Below are 19,807 nucleotides of genomic sequence, written 5' to 3'. Positions count from 1 at the left end.
TTGGAAGGGGGCGAAAGACATTCCTCTGAGAGGAAAGTTAGAGATTGGAGCCTGAAGGAATAAGTGATTCCGTAAAAAGTTTGAAATTATGTCCCACGACTAAGGGGTGCTCCTTAGTAAAAGACCTGGGGGCCCACAAAAAAGAATGTAGAAATATGATTTGGACTGCCTTTCAAGAGGGATAATGTTAACCGTGTCTACACTGATCTACTGGCTTCTATCTCCTCGTATCCTCGCTTCTTTTTCAAATTCTAAATCGCCTTCTTTCTTCTGCTCCTCCTGATCCCTCTCGTTCTTCACCTATATCTGCTTAAGAGTGTGCCTCCTACTTCACATCCTAAATTACTCCTATGTGTTCTTCCATCACTTCTGCCCCTTCTGCCCCACTCCCTTTCTGCCTCTGACTCCCCTCCCTCGCCACATGCTTCACGAGTGAATCCATATAGGACACTCTGTGCATCAATTCAAGGACTTATCCTTCAGATATAAGAAAGAGTTTTTTTTCCATCAATGAATTATGAAATTATGAAGAACAATAGGAGATACTTCACTCATTAGCGGACACCACCAAAATATAGGATCCCTCAACAGAATTTTCGAACATCATTTATATCTTAGACTTGGGATTCAAGCCAATTGTTAGTCTTGACGAGGACCGGTGGTCGAGACACGTGTTGGCTTTGGTTGTGGCAAATTGTCCAGTTTGGATAGATTTTGGACATTTAACTCAAGAATCTACTGTATTATTAGTTTGTGCCAATTGAATATCCAGTGAATTCATAAAGACTTCTTATTATATTTTTGATGAGAATATAATAGGACAAGTGCTGTTGAACAGGGTACAACTTTATTCATTTTTGAATTATTGAAGCAGGAGAATAGCATTTTTGCTCCCTGCACAGCAGCAGGGACGTCATTTGGGGGTCGCCAGAGGTCGCAAGTGCGACCTCTGTGGTCACAACTTGCGACCTCTGCCGACCTCCTGCGACCTCTGGGTTTAGCTGGTATTTTCTTTTTTTAAGCGCGCTGGTGTTTTCTTTTTTTAAGCGCCTCGGTTTAGCTGGTATTTTTTTTTTAAGAACTGTTTGTTGTTTTCAACAGGGGACAGACCCCTGTTGAAAACATCAAAACTGCTAGTTTAAAAAAGCACAACGTGCAAGCTCGGCCTCGGCGGTGGGTGCCACTGTGTCTGCAGACTAGGTCTGCACTGGACGTTCTCGAGCTCCTGGTTGTTAGTCTGACACCCGGGCTGGCTGTGGGGGATGTGCCGATGAATACTTCGAAGCTGCAGTCCTGAAGCAAATCGCAAGCTCCAATGCCTGCGTGGGCGGCGGGCGAGCGAGCACCGGCGCCAATGTGTCTCCTCGAGTCAAGTCTTGCAAGGGTTGCTTAGCAACCATTAGCTTAACAGAGCTACGATTGTGTCTTTTTATTAGAGCCCAGGGCCTGACGCTGAGACGAAGAAAAAAAACAATTATTGAGCGCTGCGCACCCGTGAGGGGGGAGAATGAATCCTAATTTGGTGCCCAGGGTGCCCCCAGCATCCAATTCCAGCTAGCCTGGACTTGGTGTGTCTCTGCGCCTAGGCTGGGCATGGGCACAACCAGATGAGACCGTCAGCGTCACCCTCTCGCCCTTCCACCTGCTCAGAGGGCAGGTGCTGGCCCCGACCAAAGGGCTGAATGATGTCTGCGGCCGTGCGGCGGGCTACAACAAGCATGTGGGTGAGTGTCGGGCGATTGTGGGCATGCTACTTTCGTATATATCTGTACGTGTGTGTCCATTTTACATGAAAAATGACACACACTGTACAAACTCATCTGATGCAATTAAACGGTCTTCTTTTGGCTGGATCCATTTCATATGTGCAAAGTAGGGTAGGCGCTGCTGCCGTGTTGGCCTGAGTCAAGGTAAAGCACGTGCATTTTGTATTGTGTATGTATTGTGTATGCATCTGGTCAGGCCTGCAGCACCCTGGAGCACCGGTCCCTGGACCTCCTAACAAGACACCAAGACACCAACATATTCGTACAATATCTCTACATTTCTAAAGTTCTGAAATGTGTTAAGTGCTTTGATGTGACTGACAATTGCATGCAACCCTTTACAAAAACCGTAGCCAAATAATAATAATGAATAAAGAATACACCTCGTTCAAGTCAAAGATGGGTTTCTCTGTATCGTCGGGTGTTACACCCGACATTCTTCCACCCTTTCAGTTCACAGAAGGGCTCACTACCAGCTTTCCTGTCTTTTCCGTGGAACTTGTGCGAGTATCATTCACACTAACTCAAGTAGCTTCCAGCACGAATGGGAAGCGATGTGACAACTCCATGCAGTGTCAAAATATATATATAGCACTATTATAGGGAATAAGTAGCAAAGTATATTTGAAGATCACTTGATGAGTCAACTGAATTAATACATTTTTGTTGTTGCATATCCCGGCAGGGGATGCCTGTAGATTTGCTTGGTTCTGGCTCAGTGTCTAAGAATTGAATTTGTTAATGCACCTTCTTTTATTTCATGCAACAGACACATGTATTTTATTTACATTCCATGGCATCATTTGGCCTTAGAGGTTACATTCACAGCAATTCGGTCATATGGGCATATACACACCGATATTAATGCAACATATGGGAATACATTCTTCTATGAAATGTATATCATAATACTGTAATACCGTAACTATATTGTTCTTAGTGTACTGAGGAACAATGCTATGTGATGCCACTTCATGTTTTGTGAAGGGGTGAAAGGTCGTGTGACATCACTTCATGTGGTGTCACTTGGGGCGGGGTCAAATGGCCACTTCCTGTGATGTCATCAGAGGTCAAGGGTCGTGTGACGTCACTTCCGCGACCCCTGGCATTTTGGTGAAATGACGTCCCTGCACAGCAGCTCTCCAAATGATCTCTTTGTACGCATTAATCTACCACCCAGCACACCTTTCACAATTTTAGGGATAGCTCCACAGTGCGTGCTCCAAAGAAATAGTTGTGTGGCAAAGCAGGCACTATACTTGTGCCAATATCAGAGTGCCTACCAGGTACTCCAGAGAAAAGATGTGTAGCAAATCAGGAGCTACATCAGTGATGATACAGTAGATGATACTTCAGTGACACTGAGAAAGGGTGTGTGGGAAATCAGAAGATGCATCATTGCTGATACTTCAGTTACCCCGAGGAAGGATGACTAGCAAACCAGAAGATGCATCATTGCAGATACTTCAGTGACCACAAGGAAGGACGACTGGCAAACCAGAATCTACATCAGTGCTGATACTTCAGTAACCCCGAGAAAGGATGACTGGCAAAGCAGGAGCTACATAGTGCTGATACTTCAGTGAACCAGAGAAAGGATGTGTGGCGAACCAGAATCTACATCAGTGCTCATACTTCAGTGACCGTAAGAAAGGATGACTGGCAAAGCAGGAGCTACATCATTGCTGATACTTCAGTGACCCTAAGAAAGGGTGAGTGGCAAAGCAGGAGCTACATCAGTGCTGATACTTCACTAACCCTAAGAAAGGGTGAGTGGTAAAGCAGGAGCTACAACAGTGCTGATACTTCAGTGACCCTAAGAAAGGGTGAGTGGCAAAGCAGGAGCTACATCAGTGCTGATACTTCACTAACCCTAAGAAAGGGTGAGTGGTAAAGCAGGAGCTACATCAGTGCTGATACTTCCGTAACCAGAGAAAGGATGTGTGGCAAACCAGGATCTACATCAGTGCTCATACTTCAGTGACCGTAAGAAAGGATGACTGGCAAAGCAGGAGCTACATCATTGCTGATACTTCAGTGATCCTAAGAAAGGGTGAGTGGCAAAGCAGGAGCTACATTAGTGCTGATACTTCAGTGACCCAGAGAAAGGATGTGTGGCAAAACAGAATCTACATCAGTGCTCATACTTCAGTGACCGTAAGAAAGGATGACTGGCAAAGCAGGAGCTACATCATTGCTGATACTTCAGTGACCCTAAGAAAGGGTGAGTGGCAAAGCAGGAGCTACATCAGTGCTGATACTTCACTAACCCTAAGAAAGGGTGAGTGGTAAAGCAGGAGCTACATCAGTGCTGACACTTCAGTGACCCTAAGAAAGGGTGAGTGGCAAAGCAGGAGCTACATCAGTGCTGATACTTCACTAACCCTAAGAAAGGGTGAGTGGTAAAGCAGGAGCTACATCAGTGCTGATACTTCAGTAACCAGAGAAAGGATGTGTGGCAAACCAGGATCTACATCAGTGCTCATACTTCAGTGACCGTAAGAAAGGATGACTGGCAAAGCAGGAGCTACATCATTGCTGATACTTCAGTGATCCTAAGAAAGGGTGAGTGGCAAAGCAGGAGCTACATTAGTGCTGATACTTCAGTGACCCAGAGAAAGGATGTGTGGCAAAACAGAATCTACATCAGTGTTGATGATTCAATGACCTTGAGAAGGGGTGAGTGGCAAAGCAGGAGCTACATCAGTGCTGATACATCAGTGACCATGAGAAAGAGTGTGTGGGAAAACACACCCTCAGCATCACTGACCGGGCACTGTATTGGCTGACCTCTTTTCTCACTAACCACCCTTCCCAGTTGCAATTGGGCCCTTTCTCCTACCAACCACCTGACTCACTGACTGCAGCATCCCGCAAGGCTCTATCCTATCGCTGCAGTTCTTCAATAACTATCTTGCCCCACTTGCTCACCTGATTTCCTTCTTCTCTGCTCATTTCCAGTGTTATGGTGATGACGCACAGCTTTCTTTCAAACTTCCCTCTATTACCTCCTCTTGATTCTCTCTGATCCCTGACTGTCTGTTCGCCATTCAGTCATGGTTTGCAGCTAACGAGCTCTGCCTTAATGCCAGCAAGACAGAGAGCCTACTGATAGGGACACCTGCACCTTCTTTTCCTGCTACCCTCTGGCCACCCTCTTTGGGCCCTCTACCCCCACCGTCTTCTGACTAACCTCCAGCTCCACCTCCTCAAGGGAATTCTTCCTTTCATCACCTTCCCCCATAAGCTCAATGTCACCAGAGCTCTGGTCCTCTCCAGGCTTGACTATTAGAACAGCCTCTTTCTCAATCTCCCTCTTTCCTCCATACACTCCCCAGCTAAACCAGAATAGGGCTGCAAAATGTATCCTTGGCCTCAAGCCCAGGGACCGTATCTCTCCAGCCCTAAAATCTCTCCACTGGCTCCCAGTGGCTGCAAGGATCAAATTCAAGACCCTCTACATCATCTACAAGGCCTTATGGGGCCTGGGACCACGTTATCTCGAACATTCCCTCTCTAAATACTCCCCTGCTAGACCCCTACGCCCCTCTAACTCCAACTCTTACACTGTCAAATGCTTCTCCAAGTAGAGTGTGGGGGCAGATCTCTCTCCTTGGCTGGCACCTCTCTTTGGAACAGCCTCCCTGCCCTCTCAGACTTGAGCCGGACCTCCTCACTATCTGGAAACTGCTCAAAACCCTGCTGTTCTCTACCTCTTTCGTTCTTTCCCTTTGCTGCTAATCACCCCACTGCTGCTGTGGCTGGTGGCCTGATCCTCATGAATTAAATAGGATTTCTGGCCTTCTTCCCAATTGATACCAGCACCCCCCGTCCCCCTTACTGCACTGCCCTTGCGGGCCCCTACTTGTTGGCTCTGCATTAAGCACTTAGCTTGAGGTTCTCCTCCTTGGCTCCCCTTAGCACTTCCCTCCTGGGCCCTCCACCAGCACTTGGCCCCTCCTCTGCCCCCCCCATCTCCTGCACTTTTCCTCCCTGTACTTGCATGCCCAAATGCCACAAGGCCTAGTAGGACCATAACTGTATATACTGTTTTTTGCCATTATTATTCTTCCCTGTTCCCTTGCCATTTGGCCTTTAGCCTTGTGGCGCTTTGAAACACTATTCAATTGTATGAGTGTCTAGCGAATGCTCAATGAAATAAATAGAAAATAAACCAGAAGCTGCATCATTGCTGATACTTCAGTTACCCGAGGAAGGGTGACTGGCAAACCTAAATTTACATCAATGTTGATGCATCAGTGACCCTGAGAAAGGATCAGTGGCAAAGCAGGAGCTGGATCAGTGCTAATACTTCAGTGACCCACAGGTGCTCCTAGTGGGGCATTGCAGTATCTCAAGGAAAGTGGCATCTGTAGTGCACCAGATGTTGAGTTAGAGATCTGCTTGTTTTCCGTTATATAACGCCACCTGGGTTGGGGGAAAGGCCACCTAATATACTTTTCCTTTATTACACACTGAGGTAAGGGTATTCATGAAGGAGAAGCGGCCTCCTGTATATATTTATATGTGCACATGCTCAATTGATTAATTTAAAGCTTCCATTTTTAAAAGTAGAATTCATTGGTTTGTGAAACACAGACAGCAGTTTGCTCATGTCTGTGTTGTTTGAATATATGGGCAATTGTTCATGTCATTGTTAGGAGGAAGCCCTTTACCTTAATATACGTCAAATTTTTATTTAATTTGTTCTTTTTATTTTTTATAAGCATTTATTAGTTTACAAGTTTAAACTTTGTATGCTATTTTTAACTGTGAAAATGAAAACAGAAAGTTGTACAATAGGTTATAATTCAAAACATACAAATAATTAAAAAAGAAAAAAGAAAATCCAAACAAACAGAAGGCATAAAAGTGGTAATGATGAATTAAAACAAACATAGGAAAGAAAAAAGATATAAAATCCTACTAACATATGTGAATGCGTTATCACAACAAGGGAAGTTCCGACACAGTCCAGTTATCATTATCCTTTTGTTAATTCGCCTTTAGAGCGCTGGGAATCTTCTGCAGTTCCAAAAACCTGTTTGAAATATCTTTAAAAAAGGCCAGTAATCCCAATGTTACAATGGTTATTCTCCCTTGCATCAAGAGAACCCATGTTTCTCTTGAAGACCTTGTAGAGCATTTTTTTTTAGAAATTCCCCCAAGTGTTTCTCTGTTGATCCTTCAGGGCCAAGCACTCAATCATTAAGTGCATCTGTGTTTCAAAGGCATCTGCACATAGTCTGCATGAGTAAATGCGCTCACTTTCCTGCCGCCATCTCTCAGTTACCTCCTTAGTAGGGAAGAGATTCAGACGGAGTCTCAGGAACTCTTGTCTTAATGTAGGGGAAGGGAATTTCTTAATGTAAGTCAATGTGTTCCCTCTTTTCCCAGGGAGGCATCCCAGTTCGCCTCCTATTTTAGAAGAAGAAATCCTGTCGTTTGTGGTTATCCAGTCAAAGTCAAGTAATTTTCTTTTTACAAGGCCTGGATTTGCCAGCAGGGTATCTTCTGAAAGAGCCAACCTTTGGAGTATCTCTGAACATATACTCTTCCACTTAATCAAGGATCTTTCCTGATTTTTCTTTAGGGCGTTGTGCAGTAGGTCAAAACCTCCCACTCCCGCAGGATCTAGGCATTTACGCAGAAGGGAAAGCTTTTTCCACTCTAGAGCGGTATTCAAAGATGACAAACTTAGCTCTCTCCGGATTATTTCAACTGGCAATGAGATAGGCAAATCGAGGGTTCTTCCCCAGAAGATACCCTCAGCCTGTCTCCAAGCTGTACCTGTCAGGCTTAATTGAGTTTCTGCACCATAAGAGAGTATTGGCACAACCTTGAGTTTGTAGAATTCGATGACCAGAGACAAAGATAATTTACCATACCTCTGTTTGATTATTCTGGCCTGGGTGGCTAGATTCCTGGCTTTAGATTTTAGTGCTATTATTCAAGGACAGGCCAAGGTATGTCATTTCAGCTACTCCGGGGACTCTCTCCACTTTAAGGAACCAAGATTTTTTAGAGGGTTGTCGGCTACTAGCGTTATTTAGCGTTAAGATTTTTGATTTTTTTGGATTAATAGTTAACGTGTTACTGTCGACCTAGGTTGCCAGTGCGTCCAACTGTCTTTGCAGACCGATCTCTGTTTGGTCTAACAGTAAGAGATCGTCTCCAAATTCTTATTGTACTCACTGTCACACAGCTCAACTTTCTTTACATAGTTCAGGCAATACAGTTTACAGTACAATTCAGGTGTTGCTTGTGAGCACCTCACCTGCAAGTTGACCCTTAAGCCCCACATTCAGAGAGTAATTCCCTACAGTTGTGGAGAGAAACACATAAAATAAATTCAACAGCACTGACAAAGCCAACAGTATGTTAAGGCTTTTTAGTAGCCATGAGATGGGCCTTCTGGAGGCACTGCCATAAAGCTACTACCTGATCATAAGGTGGTAACAGATGGCAAATGGTGTTAGTACTCTAGTATGTTATGACAGTGTCTGGTAAATGCCCATGAAAGAGCCGTAACTGTTGGCGTTGCCAATGGTTGTTTCTTAAAGGCATTCAGAGCAAGGGCATGCATTTACATATAAATAAAGTGGCCCAAGGCACTCTTGGTTAAGACATTTTTATCACACCAGGATCTTGTTTACAGCTGCAATTAGGCAATTACTTTTCAGAAGACTGCTTTGAAATACCAATGCCATCCACTTAAAAGCAGAGCTAGCTGTTGGTCGGGTGGTGGAGGGCTGTTTTTGGTGGGGAGGTGAAGGTAGTGGGTGGGAACAGCCAGCTTGATTAGCATGGCTATAGGCGATTAACCAGAAGCTCTGTCCCTCCACACATCTCATGTCTTCTATCTTTACTTCCCATGTCAATAGTTTGGGCTTATATACAGTGCTTAAAGCACCACTTAATGGCCAAAACTAAAAAGAGTTGTACACAGGAACAGGAGCTATTTTTCTGTTAAATACATAACACATATGTAGACATATCGATCCAAAGTGGTAACTGGAGGTTTCCTGGGGGTCTGGATCCCCGATACTCACCCTTTGTGCACAAGCAGAACAGCCTTGGTGGCAGGGGAGGGCCTCGACGATGGCCGCCACTCACATCGAATGGTGCTAACGGGAAACTTGCGGCTGCAAAACATATGTGGTGTCTCCATGGTCTCTAGGGGGTAAAAGAAGCCATATGTCAGTCAATGCCAGTTGTTTGCAGTAATTATTGTCCTATCATAAATATCAACAAATGTGGGTGTTATATTCATGGTCCACTCTGTGCCAATGATAACCTTCTCAAACTAGCACCAGTTGCAACCCCGACTTCCTGTGGCTTCCTCTGAACTGTTTGTGTGGTGATCTGCATCTTTCAGCAACTGCGCTTCTTCCAGCAGGTATGTTCTGGGGAAACAATTTGTAGGGATACCAACTCGCAAACGGACAGATCTGCTCTGAATGCATTCTTCTGTAGTATTCTTAGAGAAAGATTGACCGGGCACACTGGGCCATGTCTTACTCCAGGTCTTGGGGTTCCTTAGTGACAAATTGACCAAACCATTGCTAAAGCTTATAACATCCCTAAAATGTTTTAGGGAAACAATTTGTAGGGATCCCAACTCGCAAACAGACAGATTTGCTCTGAATGCATTCTTCTGCAGTATTCTTAGAGAAAGATTGACCGGGCCCAGTGGGCCATGTCTTACTCCAGGTCTTGGGGTTCCTTAGTGACAAATTGACCAAAGCATTGCTAAAGCTTATAACATCCCTAAAAGTGATTGCCTCTCCTTTTACTTCAATGTAGGCATTAGGGATAGAGTGTACCCAATAGAGTATATGTTTAGTTCAATGTTCTAAGTCTCTGAGTTTGGGTGAGAGGGATCTCTACAGATCCGGCCCTGTACCATCTGCATGTAGCTCATGATTCTGCAAATGCCCTAGTAGTGTAGCTTTCCAGGACTGCAGGGAGCTGAGTTTTTCATACTGTACAGTCAGAAATCTCGCTGTCTTATCAAAGTAAAAAGAAAGCATGCCTCTGATCACCAGAACGCAACGTCTCCTTTCCCAGTTGGAATCAGAAAAAGAAGACTTGCACAGATTGTGGGTGACAGCAATATAGGAAACTAAAGTTATACATTAGAAATTAAACATAACCTGGTGGGAAAAGGGTATAGAGTATTAGGACTACTGAAACCTTCTACCCAGCATTTAGAGATGCAGAGTTTAGAACATGTTATGTTATGTTAATGGAGATTTGTATAGTGCCTTTCACCATTGGTATGGACTCAACGCGCTGCAGGTTCAACGCCCTCGGGGACTGGAGTGCAGGTCAGTGGCGATAAAGCAGTAAATAGTGGGTGTGTGCACTCTGTAGGAGGTGGATAGCTGCATTCTAATATTGGAAGTAGTGTGCAGGGTATGTGAGACAGGTAGTATGTGCGCAGCTAGGCCGAATTGTCGTGGGGGTAGCTGCATTCTAGTAGAGGTGGTACTATTATGTGAGATTATCTGTGCAGCTAGACTGAATTGATCGGGGGGTAGCGGTATTCTAGAGTTGTAGGTGTTGAGCGTAGAAACAGAAACAGAAACATGCAGAAACAGATGAGGATGGAAATAACATAACATGTTTTAGGATAGAGATATATTACATTTTAATGAATGTAAGAAGAAATGTATGATAAGTGTGAATGAGAGATTGTATTATATCCAACTGATACATTGACAATTTCAGCCTCAGACCAATGAAGGTATTATTAGGCAACTGGCCCTCTTTTAAAACATTAAAAGATGGAGCCACCAAGTGATTACAACACATAATTAAAGAGCATCGAAGATCAGGACTTGGTGCACATAAAGTCTACAGACATGCTGAATTGGGAGAATAAATTGGGGAAAGAAATTTGTCACAAAACCAATTGAGGATTAATGACTCTTAAATACTTAAATTAGCTTTTAAAAGGGCTTCATTTATGACCATCAAAAGCAAAGTTCAAATCAGGATCGGATAGACACCCTAACTTCCATATTGGTGAAGTTATGAGGGCCACATTAGACGCCTGGGACGACCAAACGTGGAGGGGAACCCTGACAGGAGCGCCGGCCCCGTTTACACCTATGTTTGGAAACCCAGACTTTCCACCAGGTATGGAGAAGGGGGCATTCAATAAATGGGAGATGGCGGGGTGGACGAAAATAGGAGAAATGATCGAGGACAAGGAGGTCAAGTCGTTTGAGGACTGCAAAAGGCACGTACAACTAAAAGAATCAGACAGATACAAGTACGAGCAACTCCGACACTGGCTGGCGACCGCAGCTATCAAACAGGCAGCCTCGAGGGATCTCACCTCCTTTGAAAGGTACAACTTGACCAATTTGGGGTCGAAGAAACTGGTCTCGGCCCTGTATAAATTTATCAATGTGCAGACTGAGGATATCAAATGGAGCTATATGTTAAAATGGGAAGTGACCCTGGGGAGCCCATCACCAAGCCACAGTGGAAAGAACTTTGGGGGAGCATTCCGAAACTGACCCGCTCAGTCCAAATGAGGGAAATGTGGGTTAAGGTTATTACGCAATGGCACTACACTCCAGAGCGATTACATATGATGTTTCCAAACTCTGCTGGTGTTAAGGTGAGAATCACGAGAGTGTAGCGTACCTGTAGACTTGGATGAGGATCTTGACGTGGCAGCCAGACTGACGACTGTTTTCAGATGAGTGAGTGACGCGGGGTATCAGCCTCTCCACCACCCAATGATGATACAGGGTGGAAGATGGACCGACTCCCAATGCCACGGGACGCTCTCTCCTGATTTGCGTGGCGTCAGGACAGTGCAAGCACTGACAAGAGAGGCTGATGTTGAATGTCCTTTAACTGTAGAGTCCGAAGTTCTTATCCGAAGATGGGTTCCAAAGACTCTGATCAGAGGAACGTTGTGAAGATGCTGGGTATGGCTGCTGAGCTGGTACAGGTAGGCTGAAGTTGAAGGTTGAGCCAGAAACCCTCAAACCACTGATGAAATGAGAATGACAGGCAGGATGTGGTCCAGACTAGTGCAGCAGCAGGTAGTCCCAAAGTCCCAAAAGGGACCCAGAAGGAGCACAGGCAGGAGAATAGGAACCAAACCCAGGAACTGAATTGGGAAAGGACTGAAATGGGAACCCAGGAGAGAGGGAGAGACACCCCAGGAAGGGGAACCCAGGACCCAAAAGGACCTCCAAGCTAGCACAATAGGAAGGGATGGGCCAAGGGCCACAGAGTGGGCGAGGATCCAGACTGAAGTTCTGAGCAGGAGCGGGCAGAAGTAACTGGGCTGGAGCTGGTGAGAAACAAGCGAGCGTAGAACACATTCAGGGAAAAACCACGTTGAGACGCGACCTGCCCCCGATCGACGCTCCTTTTATGGGATGGCCCGCACCCGAGAGGCTTGAAACGCAAACCGTCTCGTTGCCGGGTGCCGGCACATCCAAAGCGAGGCTTGAAGCGCAGGCTCTCGCCGTGGTGAGGGCCCAATCTACTGCGCATGCGCGGAACCGAGACTGTGGTCTCCCGCGCATGCGCAGAGGACACCTAACGGGAACCCTAGATGCTCTCCCCATGGCGGATCCCCGCAAGCGAAAGCGCGGGTAGATCCGCCAAGAGGGAGGGGAGCGAGCAGGTGCGGAGAACCACGGTCTCCAGGTAAGTGGCGTGACAGCTGGAGGGGTTGTGCGAGAGAGGGCAATTGGAGGCATATCTGGTGGGACTGTAAAGGGATACCGGGTTTCTGGACAGAAGTGAAAACCCAAATGCAGGGGATGTTTCCTAATGTGACCCAATTAGATGAGAAGGTCTGGTTGTGCGGGATAAGCCAGGGAGCTAACCAATGCACAATGGAAAAGCTTTATGGGCCTGGTTATAGCGGCATGGGCAACAATAGCCCAGAACTGCAAACAACGAGACCCACCATTAGTGTTCAGCTGGCTACAGAAGGTGTGGACACTTGTATCCATGGAAAAATTAACTTATACTCTGCAAGGCTCGAAGAGATCCTTCGCGAAAGAATGGGGTGTGGTGCTGGAATATCTCCACTCAGACTATATGGAGCAATGGTGCCCACACAAAATTAGGATTTTGGACATATTCGATGCATGAGCAAACCCCACAGGAACTACGCGGAAGTCCTCCGGAGGGCGGTGAGGGGGGGAAGAGATGGGGAAATGTTATGGTTTTTCTTTGTTTTATCGTTGTTGTTCTGTATGAGTAAAAAATAAAAATATATTTAAGAAGAAAATCAGGATCAGAATAGGGCGTCGTCTAGCCAAGTTGGAAAATGAGCAAATAAATGTTTGGCAGGATTCTCAATTGGTTGAAAAAAATAAGGCAAACTCTTTAGAACCAAATTGTCTCAATGGGGCTCATTACAGTTCCAGCAGTAACCGTGCCGGTGTTAGTGGCTGGTTGCCACCAGACCCGTAAATATTTACTGCCGTCTGACTTCCCAGTGCCACTGGGAGATTACAACCCTGGCGGCCCGGAAAATCAGGCACAGTACATTTTAAGTCCCCATTCCCATAGAGTGCCATAGGACATATGCTTCCATAACGTTCTGCCTACCGTGGCCGCTGTGCCCGGCAGGGTCAGACCTGTCGGGCATGGAGGCTTTGGCAGGCAGACCTGTAGTATGCTGGGCCGGAAACAATGGTGCTGGTAAGCTTACCGGCACCATTGTTTCTGGACCGGCATACTTGAAATGAGCCCCAATGTCTGGTTCGCCCTGCCTAGCAATCCACAGGAGGAGATGTCTTTTCAGTCTCAGGTATTTTAACACTCCATGTGATCAGGCCTATTGACACCGTCTTATTCCCTTCGCCCCTTGCCCCCTTTTCCCCCCTCCAGCTAATCCAGAATAGGGCTGCAAGACTTTTCCTTGGCTTTAAGCTCGGGGACCGTATCTCTCCAGTCCTAAAATCTCTCCACTGGCTCCCGGTGGCTGCAAGGATCAGATTCAAGACCCTCTGCATCATCCATAAGGCTTTCTGGGGCCCGCGACCACGCTATCTCCAACTTTCCCTCCCTAAACGCTCCCCTGCTAAAGCCCTCTGCTCCTCTAACTCAAACTCTTTGGTTGTCAAACGCTTCTCCAAGCTGAGAGTGGGGGGGCAGGTCTCTCTACTCAGCAGGTGCCCCCCTTTGGAACAGCCTCTCTGCCCCTCTCAGACTTGAGCCGGACCTCCTTAAATTATGGAAACTGATCAAAACTCTGCTTTTCAGTACTTCTTTCCCTCTTTCCCTTCCCTGATGATCACCCCACTGCAGTTGAGACCGGTGGCCTGGCCCTCATGAACTTCACAGGATACAAGGTCCTTCTACCCAGTCGATATTAGCACCTTCCCACACTGCACTGCCCCTGCGGGCCCCTGCTTGGCGGCTCTACATTCCACCCTTGGGAGTCGCCCGCACTAGCACTTAGTCTGAAGCCTCTTCCTGGGCTCCCCTTGGCACTTCCCTCCCGGGCCCCCCACTAGCACTTGTCCATTTCTTGCCCACCTGACCACTCATCTCTATCTCCTGCACTTCTTCACTGCACTTGCAAGTCTGAATACCACAAGGCCTAGTAGGACCACGACAGTATACTTACTTTTTTGCCAATGTTGTTTCTCTCCCCTGTTCCCTTTCCATTTAGCCTTGTGGCACTTCAAAATACAATACTGTTGTATATGCGCCTAACAAATGCTCAATACAATAAAAAATAAAGATTCCTTGCTAATTCCAGTTGCAAGGTGTCCAAGGGCTGAGCCCTGGTTACTTTCCCGTCTGGGAAAATACTGCTAGGAGCAATATGGTCCCCAGTGACAGTCCTGCCTATATTTGCCCTTTTTTTAATGTGTATCTGTGATTTATTTATGTTATTTATTTATGTCATTTGTGGACAACGATCAAAACCCAGAGGTATCACAGCGCTAGTACAAGTGTAGAAGTGAAAAGGTAAAAAACAGGAGTGCTTGCTGTTGTTGGAAGCAGCTGCCTCTGTGTTGTACGACGAGTTGGAGCGGCAGTGCGGCTTGACGGCCAAGTGTTGCTGTACGTGCTGTACGTGCAAGGTCCCTTTCTCTAAACGAAGCAGAGCGGTAGCGTTTGCCGGTCGAGGCTGAGGTGGCTCGAAAACGGCTAGAAATCACACGGTCTATGGCCTTCAGTGGTCCTACGGTGGTCCAGGTGACGTGCCTGTTGAAGTGCGGCAGGACAGGAGCTGCAAGTATTCCTGTGTAATCAGCATCCAGGCCCGGAGACGAATCGGGACCGGGGACTGTAGACCGTAGCCTCCTCCTACCCCTGCATTGCCATGGTTACGGAAGTCACGGTAAGAAAGCAGGGATTGTTTGTCTCATTTGGCTGAGGCTGCAAATAGTAAGCGGCAACAGTAAACCTGCAGGTAAGCTTGTAAGTTAGCCCAGAGTGGTGAGAGAGTGTGAGAGTGGACGCAGTCTGTGTTGCTGGCTGCCGGCTGAGGTCTGGAGTTAGGAGTCTTCCCTTAACTCTCCACTGTTAGGTATCATCTAGTTGAACTCTAGCTCTGAAAGCTCTGCTAGTGCCTATACTAGGTGGACTGTGTATTTTCTCCATGGGATTTCATCTTAAACCTGAACGCTACCTTTCTCCTACGAATCCTGATGTTGGGATAGCCCTCGAGTTTACATCGCCTCCCAGCTGTTCGATCAGAGGCCTGTGTGTGCACGGGGGCCTGCGGGAAGTTTTGTGTGGTGACTGTGGGTCTCTGGCCTTTGAGCCGCACAAACTTGCTTTTAGAAAAGGAAGAGGAGGAGGAAGAGGAGGAGGGAAGAAGAAAGAAAGGCAAGGAGAAGGGGGGGATAAAAAAAACATTGCAGAGAACAAACAAGAGGGCATATACGCTTTTTGAGTCAGCATAGTATTGGAAGGGCCATGAAGCTGCGCAGCAACCCGATCCAAGATTATCTCAGAGCTCCAGAATGGGAGGAGCCCAAAACGCCTAGCAGTCCCCTAGCCCGAGGTTCAGAGGGGCCTCTGGAAGCTATTGGGAAGGATCTGTTACCGGGGGTTGGGATTCAGCGGGTCCACACGCAAGTTCATGTGGACCCTTCCCTTTCCTCCCTCTTTACACCAGCAAGATCTAGTGGAGGGCAGGAAGCCAAACTCACTTTGGTGGACAATTTGAAAAAAGGCCTATAATTCACAATTACTACAACTAAAATACAGAAATAAATAGACGAGCATTTCAGAGAAAAAAGACTGCCGTGTGAAACTGAGGCCAATAGAGACAAGGACGTTTGGTAAGCCCTATCAAAAGACTCATAGGGAACAATGAGTCCGTCAAGTTGTCATTGGGTCTGGATACAAGCGATCACATGTCGAGCAAGTTGGATCTTTCAGGCACAGGAAGAAATCATGAGACGGCTGGTTCTGTGCAGGAAGAAGTAGCAATAGAAGCCTCGATAATTCTGGATTTAAGGGACCCTCATGTTGTAAAAGCTGAAGAGAGGGTCCAGCCAAATGAAAATAAACTGAGTGCTCTCAACTATGTGTTGAACTCACTAGTCTCCGTTTTTGAACTCCTGAATGGTGAAGTGCAACTTCAATCTGGCTCCCTTTTGGAACTGACGAAAGAGGTAGCCGCACTAGAAGGGTCAATAGTGGGCTGTTGTAATATCATCAATGTCACTAATGTTCTGCCAAAACTGCAGGAGCTGAAGCTTGAATCAGTCAAACAAGGTCTGGACATCTCAGCGTTTCAAAGATCCCTGGCAACTAAAAACAAACTGGAGGAGACAGATAGGGCATTAAATCAAGCCCTATTGACTCAAATGCAATCCTTGAACCAAAAACAACTGGTGTCGGATCTTAATGATCCAAAAGAGGTGGATAACATACAGATGGATGACACCCCTCTTTCAGAGTCGGTATTGGAGGAGTTTCGGAGACTGGCAAACGTGGGAGATGGGCTCCAAGATGAGGACACAGTCGAGAAACTCCCTTTGGCTAACTCCCCAGGCCAGACGGAAACTCAAGAAGTGGTGGACAAAAAAGCATGTCCGCAAAGTGTCCGTCTAGGTGGGAAAAAAGAGCAAAAGAGGGAAGCCAGAAGGTTGAAAAGATTAAAAGAAAAGGTAGTCCAAAAGAAACGGGAAAAAAAGTCAAAGAATCAAATGAAAATGAAATATAAGAATTCAGAAACCAACTCCTTCTTAAATAAATTAGTTAACTCAGAACCATCTGTGGCAGAGGATGATCAAGAGATTGTTGAACTTGACTCTTTGAACAGCCCACAGGGAAAAGTGGTGGGAGAAAGGAAGAAAGATGATCATGAAAGGGCATCCCAGTGGGCTGCAGAAGGTGTAAGGAAAGTTGGCTCTAGAAAAAATGAGGTAAAGTCCAGTATGACATCAAGAGGCTCCCAAACAGAAAAAGTGTTGAATAAGCAGAAAACTGACTCAGCCTCGACACATTTGAGGAAAAGCCTCAAAATAGCCCCCATTTTTCTCAAGGCAAGGCTGAAAATGGGGCCAAAGCTAATCCCAGTTAAGGCTGTGAGTTCCGAAGAACCAAAAACCAACCTAAAGATTGCCCCCATTTTCTTGAAAAAATCTTTAGCAGAAGCCCAGAATAAAACCACATTGCAGGTGGTGGAAATAACACTGGGTGAAGGCAAATTTAGGAGTCTGGGAGAATCTGGCTCCGCAATGGAAAAGCCTAAAGAGTCGGAAATAAATGTGACCCCTGCTTCTGAAACTTCACTGACAGTGGAAAAAATGCCTCCGCAAGGTGGTGAAAATACCAACATGGGATCCCATTTTGCGATGCCGATTATTTGGCTATCACTAACTGCACAAAATCACACAAATGTCTTAAACCGCGGGACCATACTCTCAATATTAAAAAAAGTACCAAGTCTGTTTCTTATCAACAGCAAATACATAGAATCTGTAAGATTCCCAGACCAAAACAATCATTTAATGGCAGAAGTGGGCTGTGTCTCAAGGGAGGTGTTTATGGCAATTGAAGAAGCAAAACAGGACTTGAAGAAACTGGACCGATTAGTCTAAAAAAACCAACCAGAAATCTTGCAGTTGTTGAACTCAGAGGTTGGAAAGAATGTGCAATATCAAGGTGGGGTTTCTAAACATTAATCCCCATCCCCAAAGTCTTCTGGCACCTGCAAACCATCGAGCGTCTCTAACAAGGACAATACCCTAGCCCTATTACCAAGTATCTTAACTGAAGTTTTTCCGAAACTTGGTCTAGGTACACAACATCTTTGAAAATGGAGGGCTGGAGATCATCTGTTGGAATACACGGGGGCCAAACAACTGCACATCAAGGGCAATGAAGAACTATCTTTTTGAGGTGGGGGATGTCCTAATGCTGCAGGAGACTTGGTTGATCAATCCAATAATGGTAGAAGGGTATCTTATTAAAGTTCAAGGGGCGGCACAGAAAGCAAGAGGAAGGTCGAGTGGGGGGCTGCTTATTGCCTTTAAAAATTCTAAATTCAAGGATGTTGTCTCTGCGGAAGTGAATACACAAGGTCTACAAATATGCAAAGCAACACTCAGAAATAGGGGTCACGACAGCGCAATTATATTTTGTAATATCTATTGGAATCCCTCAAGTGTGGTGCTCTGCGTATTTTTGGATGAGTTGGCCAAGTCTTTAGGGGACATGAAGCTAGCATTCCCAGGGGCGGATATAATCCGGGGGGGGGCGATTTGAATGCACAATGCATTGATCTCCTAAGAGACAAAAGAATATCCATTGGGAAAAAAATCACTAAAAATGGTCAGCTGTGGGTGGATTGGTTAAATGACTGGGACTTGAAAATGTCAAACGGGAGCCTGCCGGGAGATATCCCGGCAAAGCCCACCAGGATTCAGGGTACATCTGCCTCGATACTGGACCATCTTTTCCTATCTGGTGGTCTCTTTGAACATAAAGTAAGCCTAGACATAAAAGAAGGGGGTGGTAGTGATCATCTTAGGTTGGAACTCTTTTTCCCAGACATAACATCAGAAACCCTGCTACTCAACACTCAGAGAATAGTAGTCAGGAAGGGCAAAATTCGCCTATTTAAATATAAAGCAGGGGGAGCAAACTTGAATGAAAGGCTGTCAGCCTTGTCAGAAGATCTTCAAAAGGAGAATTGCTCGCCTTCAGGCTTTATTAAGTTTATTTGGCAAACTTGTCCCCCGAATTTTAGCGGTGGTGGGCTCAAACAAATCCACCGGCACATTTATGACGAGGAAACAATGGCAAAAAAAAAAAATCTTAATTGGAGGTTAAGACTCATAAAAAGAGATTCCTTTATCTCCAAAATAGAACAAGATGCAAAAATAAGAATGCTAAAAAACTTGCATGAACATTGGTCAGTGGCACAGAATATAAAAAGATTCCAACAGGATGGGTAGCACATCCTAGATGTACTGGGCAAGAGGGATGGAAAGGGGTTTTGGGACTCAATGCATGAGATGGAGGGGGAAAAGACAACTCAGCTATGCAACTTGGTATCCGAGGGTGATTGGATTAAGTACCTAAATACAGTCTTTGGAAAACAGGAAAAAACAGTCTGTTATTATAACACAAAGGCTGATTGGTGTCTTGACTTCACTGCCTCGGACATCGAAGATCTTATCCTGAAGGGCTCCTCCTCGAAAGCGGCAGGTCCTAACGGTTTCACCTATCAGGTATTGAAGGGTAGTCCGGCTCTATGAGTCAAATTGCTCAACTGGCACTTCAGGGAAATCCTGATGATGAAACAACTGCCGACTTCATGGTGTACCGCTACAATTATCCCACTATTCAAGGGTGGCGATAGGGAGGCGGCGAAAAACTATCACCCCATCGTCCTGTTGGATATTGACAGCAAGATTTTTATGAAAATCTTGCTGGGGAATTGGAAGCATGGGAAAAAAGAGTTGGAGTGCTGTCTAAGTGCCAAACAGGGTTCAGGAGGGGTCTCTCAACCGCAGTGAATGGTATGGTGTTAAACCTTTTGAGTGAAAAAACACAAGCAAAAGGGGGAGAAC

At 45.9% G+C, this 19,807-nt stretch overlaps 1 protein-coding gene across 3 annotated transcripts in view; it reads right to left on the bottom strand.

Moving 5' to 3' along the window:
- Positions 1 to 19,807, bottom strand: part of IL6R (interleukin 6 receptor) — a 315,341-nt gene that overhangs the window by 207,472 nt on the left and 88,062 nt on the right. For all 3 annotated transcript variants that reach the window (XM_069651956.1, XM_069651960.1, XM_069651969.1), the window contains one exon: positions 8,819 to 8,942. In XM_069651956.1, coding sequence (XP_069508057.1) covers positions 8,819 to 8,942 — 124 coding nt within the window. The remainder of the gene's footprint in view (positions 1 to 8,818; positions 8,943 to 19,807) is intronic.

The sequence above is a fragment of the Ambystoma mexicanum genome, chromosome 1p, assembly GCF_040938575.1.
Source record: "Ambystoma mexicanum isolate Mex_15411 chromosome 1p, UKY_AmexF1_1, whole genome shotgun sequence".
In the NCBI taxonomy this organism is placed as follows: domain Eukaryota; kingdom Metazoa; phylum Chordata; class Amphibia; order Caudata; family Ambystomatidae; genus Ambystoma; species Ambystoma mexicanum.
This window is presented reverse-complemented; position numbering and strand designations above follow the sequence as displayed.